The sequence below is a fragment of the Equus caballus genome, chromosome 4 (assembly GCF_041296265.1).
Source record: "Equus caballus isolate H_3958 breed thoroughbred chromosome 4, TB-T2T, whole genome shotgun sequence".
NCBI lineage: Eukaryota > Metazoa > Chordata > Mammalia > Perissodactyla > Equidae > Equus > Equus caballus.
This window is the reverse complement of record NC_091687.1, coordinates 74,750,949-74,777,439: the sequence shown is the minus strand read 5'-3', so window position 1 is coordinate 74,777,439 and position 26,491 is coordinate 74,750,949. Positions and strand designations below refer to the sequence as shown.

General features: G+C 36.1%; 1 protein-coding gene and 1 long non-coding RNA gene across 3 annotated transcripts in view; one reads left to right on the top strand and one right to left on the bottom strand.

The window, feature by feature from the left end:
* Positions 1 to 13,191, top strand: part of BMT2 (base methyltransferase of 25S rRNA 2 homolog) — a 70,385-nt gene extending 57,194 nt beyond the window's left edge. The window contains exons 4-5 of the mRNA XM_023639540.2: positions 246 to 360; positions 9,994 to 13,191. Of these exons, the coding sequence (XP_023495308.1) occupies positions 246 to 360; positions 9,994 to 10,623 (745 nt within the window). The 3' untranslated portion in view covers positions 10,624 to 13,191. The remainder of the gene's footprint in view (positions 1 to 245; positions 361 to 9,993) is intronic.
* Positions 1 to 26,491, bottom strand: part of LOC111773221 (uncharacterized) — a 113,364-nt gene that overhangs the window by 35,610 nt on the left and 51,263 nt on the right. For both annotated transcript variants that reach the window (XR_002807541.2, XR_011437958.1), the window contains exon 2: positions 24,365 to 24,531. This is a non-coding gene — a long non-coding RNA (uncharacterized lncRNA). The remainder of the gene's footprint in view (positions 1 to 24,364; positions 24,532 to 26,491) is intronic.

Here is a 26,491-nt window from a genome sequence, read left to right as displayed (position 1 = left end):
TAAATGAATTAATACAAGTTTTTAAACTATTCAGTTTTAATTTCAAATATGGTATTATTGATAGATACAACCCCCATAAAAGAAAGTTCTTTAAGGTCCTCAGTAATGTTTAAATGTGTAATGGGATCCTGAGACCAAAAAGTTAGAGCGCCAATAATCTGTATTATCTTTTTAATTCTCAAATGTTTAAATTTTTTTTTATACTTTATCTTAGAACAGGTAAACTAAAAATAATCTATTTTTAGGTTGCTACAAACCTCAGGAAAGATCAGATTACTTGATGTTGGCAGCTGCTTTAACCCATTTCTGAAGTTTGAAGAATTTCTAACTGTTGGCATAGACATTGTACCTGCTGTAGAGGTATGCATAGTTCTATTTTGTTTTATTTTGAGACTTGAATATTTTACATGTATATTTACAAAGGAAGAGCACTATCTTTGCATTCCTGAAATAGCAAATATATTCCTGTGTACAAGTTGATAAGAGATTGTTTCTATTCAAAACTAAATATATATTCCATGAACATTTCTGAGAATTTAGTTAATATTAATTTGAACAGTTCTATATTATCTTTGTTTTCTTCCCTGTGATCATCTACTGTTGCAATCAAGAAACTTTAGTAGATTGCAGATTTCCAGATAGCTGTAGTGTTTGGGCTTTTTGTTTATTTTATTTATTTTTTAAATGTATGTATTTTTTTGGTGAGGAAGATTGGCTCTGAGCTGACATCTGCTGCCAGCCTTCCTCTTTATGCTTAAGGAAGATTGCCCCTGAGCTAACATCTGTGCCAATCTTCCTCCACTTTATGTGTGGGATGCCACCACAGCATGGCTAGACGAGCAGTGTATAGGTCCCACACCCAGGATTCCAACCCATGAACCCTGGGCCGCCGAAGCACAGTGTGTGAACTTAACCACTATGCCACTGAGCTGGTCCCAGTTTGGTTTATTTTTTTAATGCATCTCTTTCTGACATGTCCTGTGAAGTAGAGCCATTACGGAATAGTAGAAAGAGCAAGGGCTTTGGAGTCAGCTAAAACTTTATTGAATTCCAGCTATTGGTACTTAGTAAATGAAACTTCTTAACTTTACATAGAATATTTCCTCTACTTTTAAAATTAGATTTTTTTCTCAGTGACATAAATTCACGATGTTTGCCATTTTACTTTTGATATAGCACCAGGCACAAAAAATTTTTTACAAATCGCATTTTTATTGTTATAAAGAGATTGTATTAGAGTATCAACTTTGGGTTAGGGATTTTTTTTCCCTCACTGCTACATTCCCAGCACCTAGAAGAGTGCCTGCTACATTAAGTACTCACTAAGTACTTCTTGAGTAAAAGAAGGGAATCTTACTTTCAACCTAGGTTTGAATCTCTGAGCCTCAGTTTTCTCATCTGTATAATGAGGTTAGTAATGGACCTTCATAGGATTTTTGTAATGTTTACTTGAGAAAAAGTATTTAAAGCACCTAGCACAGTACATGTTATATTGAGTGCTAAAGAAATGTTTGTATTATTATTGAAATGTTCCCCCATAAAGATTCAACTTTCACATGAATCTTTTCTTTAATTTTGATGAGCACAACTGTCTAGATTGAATCTATGTGAGTACAGTGAGGAACAAGAAAATGCTAAAACCATTACTATTATCTCTACTACCTAAAGATGGACAAATGTTTGCTTTATGGTAAAACAGCTGTTCTTAGCTTATCACTGCAGAGAATTCCTGTGCCATCAGGAGCTATAGTTTTAAAGTGCTGGTAGCTTTGTACATGGATTCTCTTCCCTTCCTCAGGAGACACATTAGAGATGTCCTTCAGAGACTGCTGAGACATGATGACCATTTGATATAAACCTCAGGCTTAAGTATTATTCTTAAAATACTAAATTTGTTTATAGAAAGGGTTATAAACTTTCAACTGTGAAGTCATTAGGGAAGTCAAAAGAACTGCTATAGATAAGTTCAATAGTAGAATCAGACTTTCACAGTTCCAGAACCCTATAACTAATTTTAAAATGAAGGCAAGAGACTTACACTTGTCAAGATGGAATAACATGGACCAGATTCATCCTCTTTCCCCCACTTGAAGCAACGAAAAAGTGGACAAAATATTTAAAATAATTTACAAGACACTGGACATCAGGTAGTGGAGGACAGTGATCCCTGAGACTGAAAACAAAAGAGATGAGCCCTACAGTTGCACCAGCGTATAGCCTTCAGAGAGTTTCCAGGATGTGGCACAAAGAAGGGATTCCCAAGCACAGCCCAGTTGATTCCCTGAGTTGTGGAGATGGAGTTGAGAGTCCTAGGAGACCAAGAGAGCTAGAGTTGGTAGGACAGAGTACTGAAGATATGTGAGCTGCACAGAGTGAAAACTACAGAGGTCTGCAGAGAGTCCTCCTTGAGTACTCAGCTGAGTAGTGATCATTACCTGTGTGTGAGAAAACTACATGAGACTGGCGGAAGTACTACCTGAAAGGACTAGAGGGTATATTGCCCAGCACTCATACAGGCTAGAAATAGTACCATTTCCCACCAGCCACACTGGAAACCTTAAGAATCATAATGCATTGGGAGGAGTACACAGAAGAGTGAGCCTTGCCTCAGTAGTGGAGAGTAATTAGTCTTAGACAGAACATAGCTCTAGTCCCACCTAACAAATCTTGAAAGCATGACCTCAAAAGATCAAACCGTCTCCAGTCTCCAGGTAACTTAACTACATCTCAGAACAAATTTCAAAAATATTTATAGCAATACAAAGCCATCCAGCACCCAACAAGGTAAAATTCACCATGTGTGGCATCTAGTAAAGAAGTAACAAGCCCTGTAAAGAAACAAGAAAATAGGACCTGCAGTGAGGAGATAAATCAGCCAACAGAGACCAACCCTGAACTGACACAGATGTTAAAATTAGTAAACAAGGATGTTAAAGTGGGGACATTATGACTGTATTCCATATGTACAAAAAGTTAATTAGAGACATGGAAGATATTTAAAAATACCCAAATCTAACTTCTAGAGGTGGATACTACAATGTATGATGCGAAACATGTACTAGATGGAAGTAAATGTACATTAGATATTGCAGAAGAAAAGTTAAATTGAAGACATGGCAATAGAAACTACCCAGAAGTAAACACGGAAAAGAGAATTTTGTAAAACAGATGAGCTTCAGCAAGAAGTAAGACAGTTTCAAGTGGCTGGAGTGCCCCCAGAAAGGGGGGAGGAGTTTGAAGAAATAATGGCCAAAAATTTTCCAAATTTGATAAAAGCTATAAATCTACAAATCCAAGAAGCTCAGCAAACCCCAAGCACACAAAACAAAGAAAATTACACCAAGGAACATGGTAATCAAACTCCCCAAAAACCAGTGATAAGGAGAAAGTCTTAAAAGCATCCAGAGATTTAAAAAAAAAAAAGATATGCCAAAGTACTGAAAGATAAAAATTTTTCACCTAGAATTCCATACCCAGCAAAAATATCTTTCAAAAATGAAGACAGAATAAAGATTTTTTTTTTCCAGACATACAAAAGCTGAAAGAATTCCACATCAGCAAATTTGCATTAAAAGAAATGTTAAGAAAGAAGTGCTTCAGCCAGCTGGAAATATGGATCTACACAAAATAATGAAGAGTACAGGAAGTGGTAACTACATAGGTGTAAAAAATATTAGATGTTTCCTCTTTATTTAAACTCTTAAAAGATAACCAACCATTGTTATGGGTTGAATTCTGTGCCCCTTAAAAAGATATGTTGGAGTGCTAACCCCTAGTATGTGACTTTATTTGAAGATAGGGTCTTTACAGATGTAATTAAGTTAAAATGAGGTCATTAGAGTGGGCTCCAATTCAATATGACTGTTGTGTCCTTATAAAAAGGAGAAATTTTGACATAGAAACACACAAGTGGGATGCATCTATAAGCCAAGGAACACCAAAGATTGCTAGCAAACAACCAGAAGCTAGGAGAAAGCATGGATCAGATTCTTCCTCACAATCCCTCAAAAGACCAACCTTGCAGACACCTTGATCTCTGGCAGTCTAGCCTCTAGAACTATGACACAATACATTTCTGTTGTTTACACCATGCAGTTGGGGGTATTTTGTTATGGTAGCCCTAGTAAACTAATACAACTGTTTAAACAAGAATAATAATAGCCAGTGAGATGTATAATATATGTAAAAATAAAACATATAACAACAATAGCACAAAGGATGAGAGGAGGAGAAATGGAAATATACTATTTGAAAGTTCTTATACTATACATGAAGTGGTGAAATATTATTTGAAAGTAGACTATGATAAGTTAAAGATGTATAGTATAAATCCTGAAGCAACCACTAAAAGAAAAAAAGAATTATAGCTAATAAGACAACAAAGGAGATAAAGATAGAATCATAAAGAAATTCACTTAATCCAAAAGATGGCAGAAAAAAGAAGAGAGGAAACAATGAACAGATGGGACAAATAGAAAATACATAGCAAGATTATAGGTTTAAACCTAAGTGTATCAATTATCACATAAAAATAGCCTAAATACCGCAATTAAAAGGCAGAGATTGTCAAATTGGATTAAAAAGCAAGACCCAAATATATGCTACTTATAAGAAATGCACTTCAATTATAACACACAAATAGATTAAAAGCAAGAGTATGGACAAAAGAAAGCTGGTGTCGGGGCTGGCCCCATGGCCGAGTGGTTAAGTTCACGCGCTCCGCTGCAGGCGGCCCAGTGTTTCGTTGGTTCGAATCCTGGGCGCGGACATGGCACTGCTCATCAAACCACGCTGAGGCAGCGTCCCACATGCCACAACCAGAAGGACCCACAACAAAGAATATACAACTATGTACCGGGGGGCTTTGGGGATAAAAAGGAAAAAAATAAAATCTTTAAAAAAAAAAAAAAAAGAAAGCTGGTGTGCCTATATTATAATCAGACAAAGTAGATGTCAGACCAAAGAATATTACCAGCAGTAAAGATGGTCATTTCATAATGATAAAAAGGTCAATTCCTCAAGACTACAAAACAATCCTCAACATTTATGCACCTAATAAAAAGAGCTTCAAAATAAACCAAAAACTGATAAAATAGCAAGGAGAAATAAAATTATAGTTGGAGATTTCAATACCCCCCTTCAATAATTGATAGAAAATTAGAACATCATCAAAGAAAAACTCACCAGGAACATTAGAGCATATCTTAGAACGAAGATATATAAAAAACATAAGCTATCAAAATGTATAGGATACCAATAAAGTCCCTAAAGTAGTACTCAAGGGAAAATTTACAGTACTAAACACCTTTATTAGAAAATAAGAAAGGTCTCAAAGCAATGACATCAACTTTCCAACTAGAAAAAAAAAAGGCATACTACATACAAAGTACAAGAAAGAAAATAATAAAGATCAGAGTAGAAATCAATGAAATAGAAAACTTTCAGAAAAACAGTAGGGAAAAGGGATGAAAGCAAGCTATTTCTTTGAGAAGTTCAATAAAATTGATAAACCAGTAGCCATACTGATTAGGAAATAAAGAGAAGGAAGTGACATCATTGTAGATTTTATCAATGTTAAAAGGATAATAAGGAAATATTATAAACAACTTTATGCCAATAAATTGCACAACTTAAATGAAATGGAAAATTCCTTGGAAGACACGTACACCCAAAGGTCACTCATGAAGAAATAGATAACCTAAGTGGCCCTCATGTATTAAAGAAATGTGAATTGGTAATTAACTTTCCCACAAAGAAAGTTCCAGGTCCAGATGACTTCACTGGTAAAATCTACCAAATAGTTAAGGAAGAAATAATACCAGCCATACACAAACTTCCGTAAAGCTGAAATGGATGGAATACTTCCCAGCTTATTCTATGAGACCATTATTCTGATACCAATACCAGACAGACATTACAGAACAACAACAAAAAAAACCTATACACCTTATCCCTCATGAACATAGATGCAAATATTACAAAATTTTAGCATATTGAATCCAACAATATTTCAAAAAAGATAATATATCATGGCTAAGTTTGGTTTATTCTAGGAGTGCAAGATTGGTTTTATCTTCAAAAAACAATCTTTTCACCACAGTAATACACTAAAAGTAATCTCAAGAGGCATAGAAAAAACATTTGGCAAAAATCCAAGCATTCTTTCCTGATTAAAACTGTCAGAAGGAATTGAAGGGAATTTCCTGAACTTGATGAAGTGTATCTGAAAAATCTACAGCTAACATCATGCTTAATAGTGAAAGAAAAATGCTTGTCCCACTAGAACTAGAACGAGAACAGGATAAGGATATTTACTCTCACCACTTCCATTCAGCATTCTCTAGAGGTTCTAGCCAGTGCAATAAAGCAAGAAAAAGCAATTATAGGTATCCAGATTGGAAAGAAAGAAGTAACTGTCTTTATTCACAGATAAAATTCATCAACTATTAGATTATTCCATGTAATCTTCAGAGAAGCTACTAGAACTAAGTGAGTTTAGCAAGGTTACAAGATAAAAGATGAATATACAAAAATCAATTGATTTATATATACTAGCCACAGTCAATTAAAAATTAAAAACATTGTAGTAGCATCAAAAATATGAAATATTTAATATATGAACATATATTTAAATGAAATATAAATCTAACAAAAGATATGGAAAAACTTGTGTATTGAAAACTATAAATTATTGAGACAAATTAAAGAAGACCTAAATAAGTGGAGAGATATACCATGTTTATGGGTGGAAAAACTCAATGTTGTTAACATGTTGTCAGTTTTCCCCAAATTTATGTATAGATTTAATGCAATCCTGATCAAAATCCTGGCAGGTTTTTTAATAGAAATTGAAAAACTTATTCGAAAATTTGTATAGAAATTCAAAGGACCTAAAACAACTAAAATAAAAAAACTAAACAACTAACTAAAACAACTTTTTAAAAGGACAATGTTGGAGAGTAACACTACCTGATTTCAAAATTTATTTTAAAGCTACAGTATGCAAGACAATGTGGTATTGGTGTCAAGATTATCAATGAAATATAATAGAGGGTCCACAAATGGGGCCATACTTATGTACTACTGATTTTCAACCAAGATGGAAAGGATAGTCTCTTAAACAAATAGTGGTTGGAACAATTAGATATTCATATACAAAAGAGAAAAACTTCAGTCCATGCCTCATACCACATACAAAAAATGAAGTCAAAATGGGTCATAGAACTAAATGAAAAATGTAAAGCCATAAAGCTTCTAGAAGAAAATCTGTGTGGCGCTGGATTAGGAAAAGACTTCTTAGATATGACACCAAAAGTTGTCCATGAAAGAACAAATTGATAAATTAGCCTTCATCAGAATTAACAACTTCTGCTCTTCCAGAGGATGAAAAGACAAGCCACAATCTGAGAGAAAATATTTTCAAGTCATGTATCTGATTAAGGACTTGTATCCAGAATAAAGAACTCTCACAACTCAATAATAAGAAAATTTTAAAAAAATTTAAAGCAATCCAGTTATTTTCATTTTTATTTTTTCAATTTATTTATTTTTTTTTTTGAGGAACATTAGCCCTGAGCTAACATCTGCTGCCAACCCTTCTCTTTTTGCTGAGGAAGACTGGCCCTGAGCTAACATCCGTGCCCATCTTCCTCTACTTTATATGTGGGACGCCTGCCACAGCATGGCTTGCCAAGCAGTGCCGTGTCCGCACCCGGGATCCAAACTGGTGACAGCCCAGGCCGCTGAAGCGGAACGTACACACTTAACTGCTAAGCCACTGGGCCGGCCCCAATCCAGTTATTTTTAAATGGGCAAAAGATTTGAACAGACACTTTACCAAAGAAGATATCAAGATGGCAAATAAGTACATGTAAAGAACATCACTACTCATTAGGAAAATGCAAATTAAAACCAGAGTATACCACTACACACCTATTACGATGACTAAAATTTAAAAAGCTGGCCATGCCAAATATTGATGAGGAACTGGAACTCTCATACACTCTGGGTGGAAATGTAAAACTATATAACTGCTTTTGACAACAGTTTTGGAGTTTCTTTAAAAGTTAAACATGCACCTATTATAGGATCCAGCCACTCCTCTCCTGGATATTTACCCAAGACAAGTGAAAGCATATCTATTCAAAGACAAATGGGAATATTCCTAGCAGCTTGAGTTGTAATAGCCAAAAACTAGAAACAAGCCAGATATCCATAAACAGGTACATTGATTTAAAAAACTGTGGTAATCTTTGATACAGTAGGATACCTCAGCAATTACAAAGGAATAAACTATCAATACATGCAAAAAAATGGATGAATCTCAAAATAACTTTCACACAGTGTTTCACAAAGCGTTTTCACAAAAAACAACTTTGTGAAAGTTATTTTGAGAATACAAAGAGTACTTTGTGAAAAAAGCCAGGCAAAATAAGAGTACATTATTCTGTATTATTCCATTTATGTAAAATTCTAGGAAATACACATCAATGACTGCCTCATGGCAGGGGAAGAGCAGGGAGGGTATTATAAAGGGGCACAAGGAAACTTTTGGGGGTCTTGGATCTATTCATTAATTGTGGCAGTGGTTTCACAAGTGTATAAATGTCAAAACTTAAAAGTGTACACTTTAAATATGTTTGTGTGTCAGTTATACTTCAGTTTTTATGCTAGTTATACTTCAATAAAGCTACCAAAAACATAAAAGCAAAGGGAAGAAGAAAAACAAGAATCTTTTTCCATGTTATAGAACTTTATGTATCACTTTCCCTAAAAGATAGTCCAGATGAGTATGTGACCACTTTGTCTACCCACTAACAAGAATGGGGACTAAGGTATTAGCTCATACCTTTGTTAATTAATAACTGTTCTTATAAGGGTAACTAATTTTTGTCTAATTTTAAAACTGCTTTCTTATTCTGGATCATTTCCATAGAGTTTTAATATTCAGCAAGTGATGTGGTGCTATTTATTCCTTTACTTGTAGTATTTCCCAGGGTCATCTGAGTAAATTAAATTTGATGTGGAGTTTGTTTCAAACCAGGGATTAACATTTTGATAGAATAAATTGCTTTTAAGATAGTTAAAGTTAATGATTAAAATGTTTTTCATAACTAAGTTTTGGTATTCTGCTTTCACAAATTTATGCCTCTTTCATTATCCTCTGACTTCTTTGATTCATCTTTATTTCATGGTATTTCTTGTTTAAAGTTGTTTTTATATTAGCTTGTTTTTGGTAACTGTAAATGTTGAAGTGAATGTAAATATGACTAAGTTTAGAAATAAATCATTCCTGTAAACTCTTAGCCAAATTAAATTTCAATTTTTTTTTTTTTAAAGATTGGCACCTGGACTAACAACTGTTGCCAATCTTCCTTTTTTCTTTTTCTTTTTTTAAGGATTGGCACCTGGGCTAACAACTGTTGCCAATCTTTTTTTTTTTTTCTGCTTTATCTCCCCAAACCCCTCCTGTACACAGCTGTATATCTTAGTTGCAGGTCCTTCTAGTTGTGGGTTGTGGGACTCCGCCTCAATGTGGCCTGATGAGTGGTGCCATGTCCGCGCCCAGGATCTGAACCCTGGGCCGCCGGAGCGGAGCACGTGAACTTAACCACTCAGCCACGGAGCCAGCCCCTCAATTTAATTTTTAATTTTAATTGAATTTAATTTCAATTTAATTAATTCAAATAAACCCTTATTATTTTTTAAAAATATATGCTTAAAAATTATTTCTAATTTCAAATTAATTGTTAGGCAGAAACATTTTTTTAAGTGATGACTAGAAATTCTCTGGGCTTAATTACTCTGAGATTTTTGTGAGTAAAAGTTGTGGTTGAATAAGTCTGTGCAAGGGGAATAATTTAGAAGGGAAAGGTGCATAAGTAAAGCTTGAATTATATGGAAATGCTATGAAATAGTTTGGTATAAAATCTGTGTAATAAGGTGAAAATAATCTTGAAATTCTTAATATGCCTTGTTTTTCCCTTTCTGCAGAGTGTATATAAATGTGACTTCCTGAACTTGCAGCTTCAGCAACCACTCCAGCTTGCACAGGATGCTATAGATGCCTTTTTGAAGCAGCTGAAAAACCCTATTGATTCTCTTCCTGGAGAACTTTTCCATGTGGTTGTTTTCTCTCTCCTCCTTTCTTATTTTCCATCACCTTACCAGCGATGGATTTGCTGCAAGAAAGCCCATGAACTATTAGTGTTAAATGGTTTATTGCTTATCATCACACCGGATTCCTCCCATCAGAACCGTCATGCTATGATGATGAAAAGCTGGAAGATTGCTATAGAGTCCCTGGGCTTTAAACGTTTCAAGTATTCAAAGTTTTCACATATGCATCTGATGGCATTTAGAAAAATCTCCCTAAAAACCACAAGTGACTTGGTTAGTAGAAACTACCCAGGGATGTTGTATATTCCTCAAGATTTCAACAGTATAGAAGATGAGGAATATTCTAACCCTTCCTGCTACGTTCGATCAGATATAGAAGATGAACAACTAGCATACGGTTTCACAGAGCTCCCTGATGCTCCATATGACTCAGATTCTGGAGAAAGTCAAGCCAGCTCTATTCCTTTCTATGAGCTAGAAGATCCCATATTACTTTTAAGTTAATATAAAAGCAAATGGCCCTTTCAGTCCAGACTCCAAAACTAATTGCTTACACTAATCAGAAATAGTAACATGAACTCAGTACTTAAAACCTGGTTTGCAAAGAAGAAATGCAAAGGTTTACAGAGTTTGCTATTTTTTTCTACTTCTGGATTTTAAAATTTATTCTTATATAGAAAGCTTAGTTTCATGCAGAGTGACTCCTGTCATAGCAGAAACCACTGTTACTTTAGCATTTAGCACTAAGATATCATAGAAAGGTACCTTTTTCTCTTTAGTGCTATTGTGAAAAACGCATAATTTGTTATGTATTTTTTTTCATCTTTTTAATGTTGACTTTAAACCATTGCAGTGAGAAACTTTAAGATATGTAGAAAGCTGTAGGTTGCACTTTGATGACTCACAAGTTAAATGTGACACAGAGGTAGATTGGTGTAGTTGTTTTGTGATGCACTTATTCCTTTTTCTAACTAAATTGTTATGTGTTACAGAAAGCCATTTTCTGTTCAGTTTTGTCTGATGATCCAGTATTTCCGGAACTTTTTGGAATTGATCATTCTTTTTCCTTCTTTCTTGCTCATTTGGCAGCATCAGACATTGGGGGAGAGATGTCCCCCACAGTATGTATTCTCATTTGATTAGCACAGTACAATAAACACCATTGCCAAAGTAGAATTTTCACATCTTTCTTGTTGATTTGGGCCTTGGTGTTAAGTATTTTTAACTGTGAGAGCTCAGTTTTACTTTTTTAAATTTAGGTTTCATTTACAAAATTTTCTCTTAAAGCAAGGAACAATATAATACTCGATTCTGACCTGAAACACCTTTGTGAAAGGGTTTGCACTTGTAAGAGAGCTTATGTTCTATCTAGACCAACCTTGATAGGGTCCTCGCCTTTCCGTTAAGGAGGTGCTGCACTACAAGTCTGGAATTATATAGAAAAATTTAAAATTAACCCTCTGCTGTTAATCTCATAAAATGGCTTTGGTCTTTTGGTATTCTAATTTCTGTCTAAATCCTAGCAGAAAATTTTCTTTGAATATATAAACCATTAGTTGGCTGTGGGAATTTTCCCTTTCCACATTGATAAATGCCTTTCTGTGTTTCTGAATCAGAAGCAAATGATTAAGGAGAAATATATGTCCAAACAAGACAAGATTAGTTTAAGTAGCTAAGAACATTTAGTCCACATTGTCTTGTCAGCCAGCAATTGTCATGTAAACTATCATTTTTAAGAGTGCCACTGTGTGGATTTTTTTTCAAGTGGTTATTACATTAAAATTACCTCATACTGAGGTTTTTGCACTGAAATATCACAGTTTCAGATTTCATGGTTAATGTTATGTGTGTGTGTGTGTTTTTAAGGAAACTTGCATTTTCAATAGTTGATCCTAAATTTCATAAACTGCACTTCTTTACTCTGGTAAAACTGATGTTTTTGTGCTTATTGTGAATTGCTGTAGTTAACTTTGAATGTTAAACTTTATTTAGAAATACAAAATTTACCCTTTAAGATATAAATGGTTGTGTGTGTACCCGATATTTCAAATTAAATTTCACATTCTAAATGCAAGTAGGAAGATTATAATTAACCTAAAAAAGTCAGTCGACTAAATGCAATAAATATTGGTTGTTCAAATATGCCAGAAGTAACTTGAAATTTTTCATTTACTTTCAATAGCGTAAGATTCCTTCATAATTAGGATTGACTTTCTTTCCAGTTAAGCCCTACAGGTCAAGTCTTGTAACTCCTCCAAAAGAAGAAAAAAACACTGTGTTCAGGATAACACAGAAGTGTGTTTTGGTAGTACCTCTTTTACCATACTGTCTATTTTCTTTGATTTGGCTAAATACTATGTAAAGGACAAAGAAAACTATACCAAACGAAAGCTTTGAAAGTAAATGAAAAACAGTGTTTTTGAGAGGCTGGTGTAAGTATGACCTTGGAGTCAGCCTTTGTGTTACAGCTAAAACGTTGGTGCTATAAATTCTTCTGATTGTTTACAGATGTTGATTCTGCTTATGCTCCAAAGTGTGCATGATATATTTTACGTAGTACTTTAAAGAAAAATCTCTTTATGAAACCTATACTCCCACTTAGTATAAATTTGTTTGGATTTATAAATATCATTTGTTACTGTAAATTCAGCTTATTCAAATTAGTTGGCAGAGGATTTAAACTAATACATATTCCACCAAAGCCAATTCAACATGTGTTAAAATATAAGCAGTCTTGTGGCTTGGTGCCAGATTATATATGTAATGACAAGAGAAGTTAATAGAGCCTTCTAATACTGTATGGGTACTCTTAAGAATGATTTTATTTGGATATAAAGAAGTTAAGGGGCCTCCTGTCACATTCACAACAGGATTCTCCAAAATAATTTGGTGTTTCAAAAACAAATGATCATTTGTTTGGATTCTTCAGGATCATGACTAGATCAAGTGATTTATATCATAGTTGCCAAGTGGTGGAAGGTGGCATACCTGAAAATGTATGTTTGTGTTTGTTGTATTTTTTCACATTTTGTGAACAAAGCACATTTATTAAAAATTTTAAATTTTCTAATATTCATTGTCTATTATTTGTAAACTAAAAGTTTTATGGTCTTTGAACTATCTCACTAAGTGATTTCAGAATTGGGAAGCCATTTAGAACTTGAATAACTTAGAATTTTCTAGCTGGATTCATCAGTCAAATCCCTTAATTTCATAAATTTGTTTACTGAGATCCAGAGAGCTCAAGTGACTTCTCCATTGTCATGGTGTTTATTGAAGAACCCGAACAACAGCCAGCATAAATTCTAGGTCATTGTATGTCAACCACATCATACTCCACTTTCCTTCAAAGTTAATTACATCAGAGATAATTTAGTTAAGTATATCAATTTTTTTAGGGCAGTGGATTCTTTCTCATGATGTGAAGGAGTTCTTTATTCATTTAACAAGTTCTTGAATTCTATCACGTGCAATATGCTGGGGAACAACAGGGATTGTGGTGGTCACAGCACCTCAATTTCATGGAACTTATGATCTAATGAAGACGACAAGCATTCTACATCGAGTTAATGTCTGTATCTAGGAATGACTGCCTGTTGATCCTACACTTTGCCCCTGTGTAAGTCCTTTGTTTCCAAAAAATGGAACAGGAGGCAAAAAATGTTTTACACAAAAAACTGTTCTGCAAATTACAAACACATTTTGGGTAAGAGGGATGTATTGTTCAACCACTGGAAAAGTGCAAGCTCAAAATAAATTCTCTGATTGTAAAAAGCAGGAAAAAAAGTGGAATTGAGCTTTCACTCCATTTTCCCACACTTTTCTGAGCATGGTGCATCAATGTATTCCTCTTCAAGAGTCCACACACTGGATAAGGAAAAGACAGATTTAAGATTTGGTTCCTTCTTGGTGTTGCAAATTGTTAGAGGATAGCAAAGGTGGAAAACAAATTCTTCTAAATTACTAGTCCAAAAAACATAATACAAATGTTTATTACAAAGAATGTGTGTTATAATAATTTGATTCTTCCCAAAAAACTGAATTGCAGTAACCTCCATGACACCTCACAATAAGAAATTCATATCCATGATCCACTGAACACAAACCTCCCTGAGATTATTAGTGGTGGCCTATATTACATGATACCCAATAAACAAGCATGCTACAATAGCTAACAATTTCATTAATTTAAGAAACTAAATCTTAGAAAAAGAGAAAACTATTGGTTTTCTAAACACTATTTTGTCCTATTGGAGAAATTCAAACCTCAACAATTGTAAAATCTGACTTTTTAATTTATCTTAAACTCAGGTTTGAATGTATATTGTATCCTAAATGTGTTTCAGAATGAGCTCAGTAGTTGAGTATGTATTTTTCAACTAAGACTCTTGTTACATATGGCACTCGAGTTGTAACTTAGTCAACATAAGCACTGTTCAACTTTGGAATTTTATTTTTAACTATAACACCTTTGCTTGATTAATAGCTATTCCACTTTTTGCAATATGAAACACTGTTATTAATGTCACTGCTTTTTTTTAGTAATCAAAAATATTGATAACTATTTTGCATCATAGATTTTAACAATTTCTAAGATTGGGTCCATCAGCAGTACCAAAGATGGTACCTATTTTTAAGTTAAAGGAAAATAAAAAGAATTAGGTCATGAGCATTGGCTGCATAATTGTTTCTTGAATTTGTCAATAATTAGCAGACTGTAAAACATAAATTTGTTAATACTGTTGGATTGGAATGCCCCTGTAAACCATAAAAATAGTAGGGAGTTTTGCACAAAAGACAAAACAATCCTTGATAGTACTTCCTAGATCCAGGCCTATTTGCAACACTTGACAGAGAAAAGCACGAATATACTTGCATCCTTTTGTTGCATGTATGTCATACTACTGAAGGCACTTACAATCAAGTAAATCATTTCAGCGGTCTCCTGATGACAACATTCCTTCTATAGACTGTGAGCTGGTGTGGGGAATTAGATATCTAAAAGAATATGATTTGTGGTCACAGAGATATTCTTTATGAGGCTATATAGAATCCACATTGAAGTCATTTACATTTATTCCGTAGATCTACAAATCTTTTTTACAGTTAACCTAATGCCACTCTTTAGCAATGCCCATTGCCTTCTACCAAGGAAAAAGAATGCAAACATGGCCATGGCCAGCATTAATTTAGTTCTCTCTCAAACTCCTATAACACATCTCTGTTTGGATAAGAGCAGAGACAGGCTAAAATATGTAGGATAAAGTCAGCAAGAAAAAACCGTAGTTTCCAAATTGCCATGGGCCTTTTCACTAGGAATCCAAGGGATAACATGTTTCCCAAAGCCAGGCATGGGTGAAACATTCTCTAGAAATAAGGGTGATTACTGGAAAGAAGAGAGGTAAACAGGCCAAACCCCTGGACACCTGCAAGAAGAAAGATACTTAGGAAACAGACCTGAGACAGAAAGGGTCTAATGGCTTGACTGTAAAAAGGAGCTTTATGTTTTCCAGCCCCACTGAAGGCATTAGCACAGATTAAAGTACCAGAGGGCAGGTTACTGTGGAAACTTGAGAATTTGAAAGTAAGAAGAAAACATTTGATAGAAAGGAAAAGTGATGGTCTGGGGCTTGTGTAACCAGAAGTATTATCAAGGTAGGAGGGACCCTGGTAGCCTGGAGAATGATGCCGATTGGATTGAGGAGCTACAAAACAAGATTTAGGATATCACAAACCATCTCTTTAGTTTTGCTTGATTCACAAATTGAGGCTTAATTACTACACTGTTACATTGCACTAGATACTATAAGGAACAGATAGATGTCTGCTTTGCTCTTCAGGGCTGACAATGTAACTTAAAAAAAATGCTAATAAAAAATGTATTAGCATTTTTAAATGCTAATAAATACATTAGCATTAATATGAGGAAACGAAAACTTTAAAATTGTAAAATAGCATATTGCACTGCAGCATCTGGTGGTACATATCGATGAAATCTGTTCACGTCCTTTTTTTTGTAAAGATTGGCACCTGAGCTAACAACTCAGTTATCTTTTCTTTTTTCTGCTTTTTCTCCCCAAATCCCCCCAGTACATAGTCATAAATTTTAGTTGTGGTTCCTTCCAGCTGTGGCATGTGGGATACCGCCTCAACGTGGCCTGATGAGCGGTGCCATGTCCACGCCCAGGATCCAAACCAGTAAAACCCTGGGCTGCCGAAGCGGAGCACACGAACTTAAGCACTCAGCCACAGGGCCGGCCCCTCACGTGACATTTTGACACACTGTTCATAACCAATTTAGAAGCAATTTACTTAAATATGGGTATCCTTCATCACGGAAATGCCAAATGTAAATGATGCTGCCCCTCCCTGCCTCCTAATTCAACCTCCTCTAGTCTCTCCTTCACCTTCTATGCTCAGGTCCTAGGAGGAAAATAAACAAGTCTGTGCCCACCTTTGCACTAACTAGTCCCTCTGCTGGCATTTCTTCCTCTTATATTGGATTTGCATGGCTTGTTCATTTTTGTCACTCAGATCTTACTCACATGTCACCTCCTCAGGAGGGCCTTCCCAGTCCACATAGTCTAAAGTAGTCTCTTCACATCGTCATAAAGTCTCTGCATGACTCTAATGATCTGAAGTTTATCTTTTTCCTTGTTCGTTTATATACAGGCAAGACCCTCATCTATCCCATTCTGTATCTTCAGCCTAGAAAAGTGCTTTGCACAGACAGGTGATCAATAAATATTGGCAAGTGAATTCATTTTACCTTATAAAACACAAGTGAGATAACACAGGACCACTGCTGATACTTAGTTATGAACCTTTTGGGGTGGTCTGATTCTGTTTTATATTAATTACTTTATTACTGAATGTATTCCCAGAAAGGATATAGCTCAATTTATACTTCAGAAAAGTCTGCATTGCTTTGTATAAAATGCAGCTTAGATCAATACTAAGTGACTTGGAGCCATATAATTTCTTTTTCTCCCCTCTGCTTATCCCTACTCATTTAAATTTCTTGTATCTTAATCTCAGATCCTACTTTCTCATCAAGTCTCTGTCAATACTATTCAATCACCACCTCCCTCTCACTGTCAATACAAGAATTTAGATTTATAAACCATCATTAGCTTTACTATATATCTAAAAGGAAGATTTAGCTAATTGATCTTTTCAACCCCACAAGAAAAGTGGTGCTCCAGCATTTCATAATTTGTGTAAGGGATACATTATTCCAACTAATTTCCTCTGGCTTTATGTCCAGATAGGTTTCCACCACTAAATACTATGAGATCTTGGGCAAATTTCTTCTCAGGACCATTTTCTTAATCCACAAAATTCATTTTTCAGGGTCAATGAGAGGTTTAAAAATTTCTATAAAGCAAATAACACAATCTTGTCACATAGTAGGTATGCACAGAGTGACTGTTATTTATTTTAGCAAATAGCCTTTAATAGCCCTGTTCCTTTTTTTGCCCCATCTTGCCTATTCTATGCTTTCATGCACCTTGACCATTTCACCTCCACCATCACCACCCAATTCAAAATCTCTCATATCCACTCCTTAACATCACACTGAGCAAGTTAAATAGTCAGTGTTAAATTTTCTTCAATTTTCTCCCCAGGAATTCCCAGAAAATGACATAAAAGATACCCAGGTCACTACAACCTAATTTGCAAGATTTTAATGGAAACTACAAAACAAATCTCAACGCAAGATTATCTTATCTCTTTAAAATAAGAATTCATAAAGATGGGTAACCACTTCTTCAGTATGTTTGATTCAACTGTCTAATTATTAACCATGAAGGAGTGTCCGTAAATATAAAGGACGGCAGTTAGTATGAACTAGGAGAATCACCACTTTCATTTAAGAGTAGGAAGGGATTAGGGATAGTACAGCATTAAATGGGAAGAAAACCCTCGAAACATAGCTCAGTTTCTAAAGTACTGACTTCTCTTGCTCTACAAAAGCCCACTACTGTTGCTTCTATCACATTCCAAATTACAATTGTAACCTCATCCATGGCAAGTACTGGTCTGAATCCACCAATGAAAGTCATGGCACTACAAAGGCCTGTATGCAAGAACAAACTGGAGACTTAGTATCCCCTTTGGACATGACAACAGCCTAGAAAATTACAACAGGAGCAACAGAAAAGACACATTTTTTTAAAATACCATTCAGTTCTAAATCAAGTCCTTTCAATAGTCATGATAATGAATATCATTTACTAAGCAACTATTACGTGTCAGGTATTATGCTAACTGAGCACTCTGCAAACACTGCTTCACCTTCACCCTCTCAACAAGCCTACAAAGTACTACTATCACTATTGTACTAGTGAGTAAACTGAATCTTTGAAACATTAAGCAATTGTCTAAAGTTACAGAGTTAGAAAAGCATAACTTGGGGCTGGCCTGTTGGCACAGTGGTTAAGTTCGCACATTCTGCTTCTCAGCAGCCTGGGGTTCACTGGTTCGGATCCTGGGTGCAGACATGGCACTGCTTGGCAAAAGCCATGCTGTGGTAGGCGTCCCACATATAAAATAGAGGAAGATGGGCATGGATGTTAGCTGAGGGCCAGTCTTCCTCAGCAAAAAGAGGAGGATTGGTAGCAGTTAGCTCAGGGCTAATCTTCCTCAAAAAAAAAAAAAAAAAAAAAAAGAAAAGCATAATTTTTTAGAATGCAACTTGGGTCTGACTTCAAAGCTTGTGTTTGTTCACCACATTACCTGAATTGCCTGATCAATGTGGCTGTCTGAATGACAATATACTTTTGAAGCTAGTTTCATAAACACAGGGCACTGTCTACAGTGCTGTGAGGGTGCAAAGTTGAAAAAGATATGCATATGATAAGTGTTTGCATTACACTGTGCAAGGCATTCTTTTACGTACTGAGTTCTGATACCAAGATTAATCAGACAGATTATGCATTCAAGAAGCTTCTAGTCTAGTAGGAAAGACAAAATAGGTACATGGAAATTATAATACAAGGAGAAAAAAGGATGTCACAGAAGTTGAAAAGGGAGTCAAATACTCTTTCCTTTAAAAAGGCATGAGAACCAGACAGTTTTACAGGTGAGTTTTATCAAACTTTTATGAAGGATTTTTTTCTAAAATCTGTTCCACAGCATTCAAAAAGAACTCATAAGTTCAAAAAAGAAAAAAAGGGAACGTTCCGCTATAGTTGATTCAAACTTGAAGGGAACACACAGAGAGTAAAACTGTACTAACTTTCTATTGCTGCTGTAACACACTGCCACAGATTTGGTGGCTTAAAAAACTACAAATTTATTATCTTACATGCTGTAGGTCAGAAGCCCCACATCAGTCTCACTGGGCTAAAATCAAGGTGTTGACAAAGTTGTGTTCCTTTCTAGAGGCTCCAGAGAAGAATCCATTTGCTTGCCTTTTCCAGCAAGAGACTACCTGCATTCCTTGGCACACAGCTCTCCTTCCATCTTTAGAATCAGCAATGTCAGGTCAAGTCCTTCTCACATCACAGCTGTGAACGCCCTTCTATCTTTGCATCTCTCTCTGTCTCTAACTGCAGCTGGAAAACCTTTTCCCTTTTTAAGGATTTGTGATTAGATTGGACCAACAGGAATAATCTAGGATAATCACTTCAGCAAAAGGGTCTTTAACCTAAATCACGTGTGCAAAGCGCCTTTTGCCAAGTAAGATATTCTAATCACAGTTTCCATGAATTAGGACATCTTTGGATGGCCATTATTCTGCCTACCTCAAAGGCTATTTCACTTATAACTGTTAAAGCAAAACTAATAAAATATTAGAAAATATCACGTAAAAGTGATATATTGACACATTTCTTTATTACCAAAGAGGGTTTTTTTTCCTTCCAAAAATGAATTCAAGTAAGTAATAATGTAAGGCATTATATCCATCCATTAAAAAGAAAAACCGTATGATCATCTGGATGCTGCAAAAAGCATTCATTAAATCCAACACCCATTCATGAATATACTCTTAGATTAACAGAAGAAAGCCTCCTTAACGCAACAAAAAGAATTTACCAAAAACCTATAGAAAACCTCATTTTTTTTAAGATTTTTTTTCTCCCAAAGCCCCCTAGTACATAGTTGTGTTTTCAGTCGTGGGTCCTTCTAGTTGTGGCATGTGGGATGCCACCTCAGCATGGCTAGATGAGCAATGCCATGTCAGCACCCAGGATTTGAATTGGTGAAACCCTGGGCCACCTAAGCAGAGCACGCAAACTTAACCACTCCGCCATGGGGCCGATCCCAGAAAACTTCATTTATTAATGAACAAATACCAGCAGCCTTTCATTAAGGGCAGAAAGAACAACGACACCCAATTGCACCATCATTATTCAATGTAACAAACAGACTTAATTTAGTAAAATGAGATAAATAAATGAGGTATAATACTGCAAAGGAAGAGATAAAGCTCATTATCTATAGATGATATTGCTAAAAAGCACAAGGGAAATGAACAAAAAATTTTAGAATAAGAAAGTTTAGTAGATTAGATTTCCCATAAAGCAGCAAAAACCAATTAGCAAATATAATGGAGAAAAATATCCCAATCATGGTTGCAAAATTAACAAAAAACTATTAAAAATACTTAGCAATAAACTAAATATAAAAAATATGGAGACCTATAAAAAGAAAATACTAAAACTTTACCAAAGAACATAAGACTTTTGCTGCAGACACTGCCAGGTTTCTGATGGGAAGACCAAATATCAGAGATAAGTCTGTGATTTGGGGATATATCAAGATTTGGAAAATGTCAAATCTCCCCCAAATTAATCAGTAATCCATTGCAATCTCCATCAAAATCCAAATAAGGTTTTTGTATCAATTTTACAAGCTTATTAAAATTTCATATGAAAGAGAAAATAGGCAAGAAAAACCAAGAAATTTTTTGAAAAAGAATAAAGAAGTTATTGATATAAAGACATACAAGCTATAATATAAATGGTAAGGCAGAGGTGCAAGAAAATTAATAAAACAGAGTAAAAAGTCCAGAAACTCTCCAATGTACATACAGAAATTTAGTTAGGACAAACGTGATGTTTCAAATCAGTAGAGAAACAATGGGCAATTCAATAGTGTTGGTGGTAGATAATAAATGATAATAAATATGAACAAAAAAATAGGAACTGACAGTTCACATAAGAAAAAATACAAATGGAAAAAAATAAAATGACAAGGGCCTCAACTCACTAGTAATGAGAAAAAGAGCAAATTAAAACAACAAAGAGATACTGTTTTTGATCCATCAACCCAACAAAAATGAAAAATGATAATATGCACTATTGGTATGGGGATGGGGATAAGAATATTCTCTTTCACTATGGGTAGAAATTTGGTATAAGTCCAAAAAGCCTTTTGGTGAACAATTTAGCAGTATCGACATTTTGAATATGCACTTAATCCAGCAATTTCTAATCCATAAACATATACATGTCTGCAAATTTTACATATTCACTGAAGCACAGTTCTTAATAACAAAACACTTGGAAGTCTAAATGCTCATCAATGGAAAAATAGTTATATGAATCACAGGACAGTCATTCTAGACAGTTTAAAAAATTTTTTTAAAAAAAAACAAAACCCCACAGGGATCTCTATGGCTTATCTTGAGAACATCTCTAAGATAAAATGCTAAAAATAAAAAAGCAAGTCAAATAACGGTAAAGGGAACATAACCAAACAAAATTATACAATTGTATAAGAACTCCTATTAACATATGGAAAGAGGATATGATCAATGATTCACAAAATTTAGTAGGATTAACAACCACCAAAGTGGGGCTTCCTAGGTCCCACTTCCATGAGATTCTCATTCAGAGGGTCTGAGCTGATGCACAGGCGCCTCTGTCTTTAACGAGCTCCCATGGGATTCGAGGCAGTGAGTCTGTGGCCAACATTTTGAGAAACACTGACTTAGAAGGATATAGTGTATCACGGAGTAATCCTGTTTTCCTATAGGTATGGGAGTGACTTTGGCACAGTGCTGAAGGGAAACTTCCACTTTTTACTCTGTATAGTTGAAGTTGTTTGAATTGTGTGAATTAGTTAGTCTGTACATTTTAAAAGTAATTAAAACAACAACAAAAAAGGAAAATACTAAAAAGGTGGTGTCTTCAGTCACCTAACAGATAAAATCTATGAGAAATCAAAGGGAGAAAATATTTTCAGCTGGGGCAATCAGGGAACACTTCCTAGAGGAAGTGGCATTAAAATGAGCTTTGAAGGAAAAGCTAAGGTTAGGATGAGTAAAACTGAGAAATTAATACCAAAGAAAAAAAGAGGAAATAATGTAGTTCACTGACAGTGGGAGCACAAAATGATTCCTTTCTGGTAAGAAAATCAGCAGTATGCATTAAGAGCCTTAAAAATGTTCATATTCTTTAGCCAGTCTAAGAATCTATTCCAAAATGATAATCAGAAATGTAACATATCACAAATGCAATGAGCCGAAGTGCTCATCATTGTAGTATTTTTGATAGCAAAAATCAAAAATATCCTAAATTTTCAAAATTGAGGAAAAGGTTAACTAAATAATGGTCCAGTCATATGATGAAATATTTGTCATCATTAATACAATGGGAAGGCTAAAGAAATAAGGTGCATCAGTTAAAATGGCAAACCAAAAGTGGTTCAAACAATAATGATATTTACTACCTCACTTAGGAATTGAGCAGGTAGGGACAAAGCAGAGTTAGTTAAACCCTGGCAAAGACTGCTTGTTGTTATCCATTATGTATTCTCCCTTCTTTCTCGGAAAGAGAACTCTGACTTTTGGATAGGCATATAGCCACTCAAAAACTTACCACTCTTCCCAGTCTCTATAAATGCTAAATACTGGTCAGTGTGATGAAAGCTGAAATGTCTTATACGACTTCCAAGAAGCGTCATTAAAGTACAGGTGAGGGGAGTATAATCACCTCTTGTACTTCCTCCTTTCTGCTGACTGGACTTCAGAAGCCATAGCTGGAAATTAAGCAGCCATCTTGGGCTATGAGGTGGACGCCATGTACTGAGTGGAAGGGCAACAAGAGAGAAGGAATCAGGATCTTTAACACCAAGGAGCACCACATCTGCTCTGGAATACCCACGTCTACACTGCTTTTATGAGAGAGAGAAATAAACTGCTCTTACGCCACTGTTTAATAAAGTGCTATTAAACTCACTGTTATTTTCTGACACAAGCATCTGAACTTAATCCTAAAATCTGGGCCCCCCGTTAGAGTTTCTGATTCGGTAGACCTGAGCAGAGGGCCTGATAATTTGCATTTCTAACTATTTCCCAGGTGCCGCTGATCCATCTGGTCCAGGGACCACACTTGGAGAACCACTGCGCTAATGGAAGAAATGACTCAGTGGTTCTCAACCCTTGCTTTATATTAGAAACACTGGGGAGGCGGGTGGGGAGGGTCTTTTGAAAAACACGCTATGGGGGCTGGCCTGGTGGTGCAGCAGTTAAGTGCAAACATTCCCCTTCTTGGCAGCTCGGGGTTTGCTGGTTCGGATCCCGGGTGCAGACATGGCACCGCTTGGCAGGCCATGCTGTGGGAGGCGTCCCACATATAATGTAGAGGAAGATGGGCACGGATGTTAGCTCAGGGCCAGGTTTCCTCAGCAAAAAAAGAGGAGGACTGGCAGTAGTTACCTCAGGGCTAATCTTCCTGAAAAAAAAAAAAAAAAAAACTATCTGGGACTCACTCCAGAGGAGACGCTAATTTAATTGATCTGGGCTGCGCTGGGTATGGATGTAGGTTAAAAATCTTCCAGATGATTCTAAGAAGTATACCAGGACTGAATACTGTAACCCTTGCCCTACTTACTGTGACCAGCTGTAATGAGACTGCAATTGAGTTGGGAGGGGAATGATACTTAGAAAGCTGCACTTACTGGCCCAGGACTTGAAGCAGAAGACTGAAGTTTAAGTGCCTGCTCTGCGACAGTTATGAGGACAAGGAACAGTGTAGTTTATCTGGATCTTAGTTATTATATTTGTAAAACGGTGATGAAAACATACACATCAGCAGGTTTTGGTGAAGACTGGATTATATTATATAGTTGAAAGCACTTTGAATCGCAAAGTGTTACAAAGAAATAACAAGCAAGGAGGCCCAGCAGATCTTCTACGGGGAAGCGGAGTTGGTTCAGCTCTGGAACAGGATTGGAGAATTGAAAGTAGAAGGAAAACAAGAGAGAACCTAGGAAGAAAGAATGTAGGACTCACCTGTGACTCCCTGCCGCAGAGGACTGGGATGCACGGGAGCTCATCCGTTTCTCCTGCCACAGGTGCTGCCTTTTCCTGCCTTCCTTGATTTTTTTATCATGATTCTATTTTCAACAGTTGTTCTTAGTCTGAAACAACTCCTCTGGGTGAAATTCCTGGCCTGGAGCCTGCATAGAAGCAAGTGTTGAAGAATGGATGTTCCAGCTATTAGGATCATTACACTGCCATCAATAACCACAGCTTGAAATCTCCTGTCACTGCAATGTTTCCCAGGGGGCTGTTTTATATCCAAGTGTTTGGCTGTGTACGTGCCAGGTGTCAGGAACTGACCCCAATACTTCTAATTTCAGGACAAATAGCACCAGGCAAAGGGGAGTTCAGATCATGCCCCTGAGGGCCTCAGGTGCCAGACTAAGGAGTTTAGACTTTATTCGGTAACCTGTAGAAGTCATTGGTTTTAATCTAAGAAGTGATAGAAAGTGGTGCTCAGAATATCAGTCAGGGGACCAGTGTGATGGATTAGTCTGGAGTGAGGCTGACATCAAGATGACCAGCATAGAGGTTACTGAAGTAACTCAGGTGTCAGGACTTCAACTAGGGTAGTGGCCAAGGAAGTTGGAAGGAAGTGATAAGTTCAAGAAATATGATGGATGAAAATGGACGACACTTGGCCCTCACAGTTGTCAGGTTCTTTTAGTAAATACAGGTAGCCCTCAACAACTAAAGATTAACGTGAGCTACCTGTCTTCTCTCTTGCTATTGGGTAATGTCCTACAGTGAAAGCAAGTCTCAGACTTACTGCTACTACACAAATAAATATTTGTCAACAAGGAGACACAAAAAACAGTACACAAACAATATTTTGTGGCAAAGTACTAAACAGCAGTCTAGAGTCAGGGAGCCATCCTGAAGGGTGTCAGTCTGCTAGACTCAGTGGAATCTAATACCATGTTCAGGCAAGAACAGAAGTGCCTGTGCCATATCCTAGCCAAGCGCATAGCTTGAACACCTGTTAATTCCACAATGAAAAATCATTTCTAATCCTTTATGCTAATTAACATACCTCTAGTGCAGATTTACATAGTGATATTGGAAGCACTTGTGCATCCAACTTTGTAGTGAGGATTCCTGATTAGTGTCTTTCAAATGCTAATTACTCACCCTGGAGTGTGCAGATTAAAGTTAACTCTCAAACACATACACATCTCACTGAAGTATGCTAAAGTATACCGACAAGATAATGAGCATCAAAAATGGTTTCAAGGTCACAAGGCAGAGGATCATGTTTGAGGAAGACGAAAACGCACTGTTTTAATGAGGCGTCTTAGTGCTAAGAAACGGAAAACAGCTGCAGGTGATTTAAGCAGAAAAGAAATTTTTTAGAGGATATTGGGTAGCTCGGAGGGTTGGAGACGGAGGCTTTGATCTGCACAGCCAGAGACTACAACCATTAATAACGGACCACAGAACTGACAGAGAGGGCTCTGGGGGTGCTGTCACCATGCACAGGCATCTTGAATCACTGACTCAGCTAATACTGGATGCTGATGCTTCCACTAGAAGCACTCTCTCTACTGTCCCAGGAGTTTACCTTGCTACACTCCTGCAGTTATCCAGGGAGCATAGCTGTCTGTGCCAGCTTTTTTGAGTCACTAGCTTCCAGCTGGTGCACATGATTGATTCAGCAGGTATTTGGCATTTCAATTTCACCCACTAGACTCCTAAGGTAGAGAATTCTCCAAACGGAAGGGGGCTTCAGGTGGTAAGAATGAAAAAGAAAAAAAAAGGATAAATGTTCATTAAAGACAACTTGAATTGGAAGTGATGACAATATATTCAAAACTTGTACCCAGCAGTTAGAAATGTGACACTGTGTTCCCCAGAGAGCCAGAGTTCCAGATTTGGGAGCTGGATAGTGATTGCATTTAGCGTTAGACAGGAGACTAGAGAGAATCTAAGTCAAACTTTCCATTTAAATATGAGGAATCTGAGAGTGCTTCATCCCTATAGAAGTCCTGCTCACTCTGACCCCCAACAGCTAGTAAATGAAAATGAAGAAATTCACACTCTTTAGGGGAGATAGGACAAGTATATAGATAACGCTAACAGAAAATAAGTGAGTGAAGA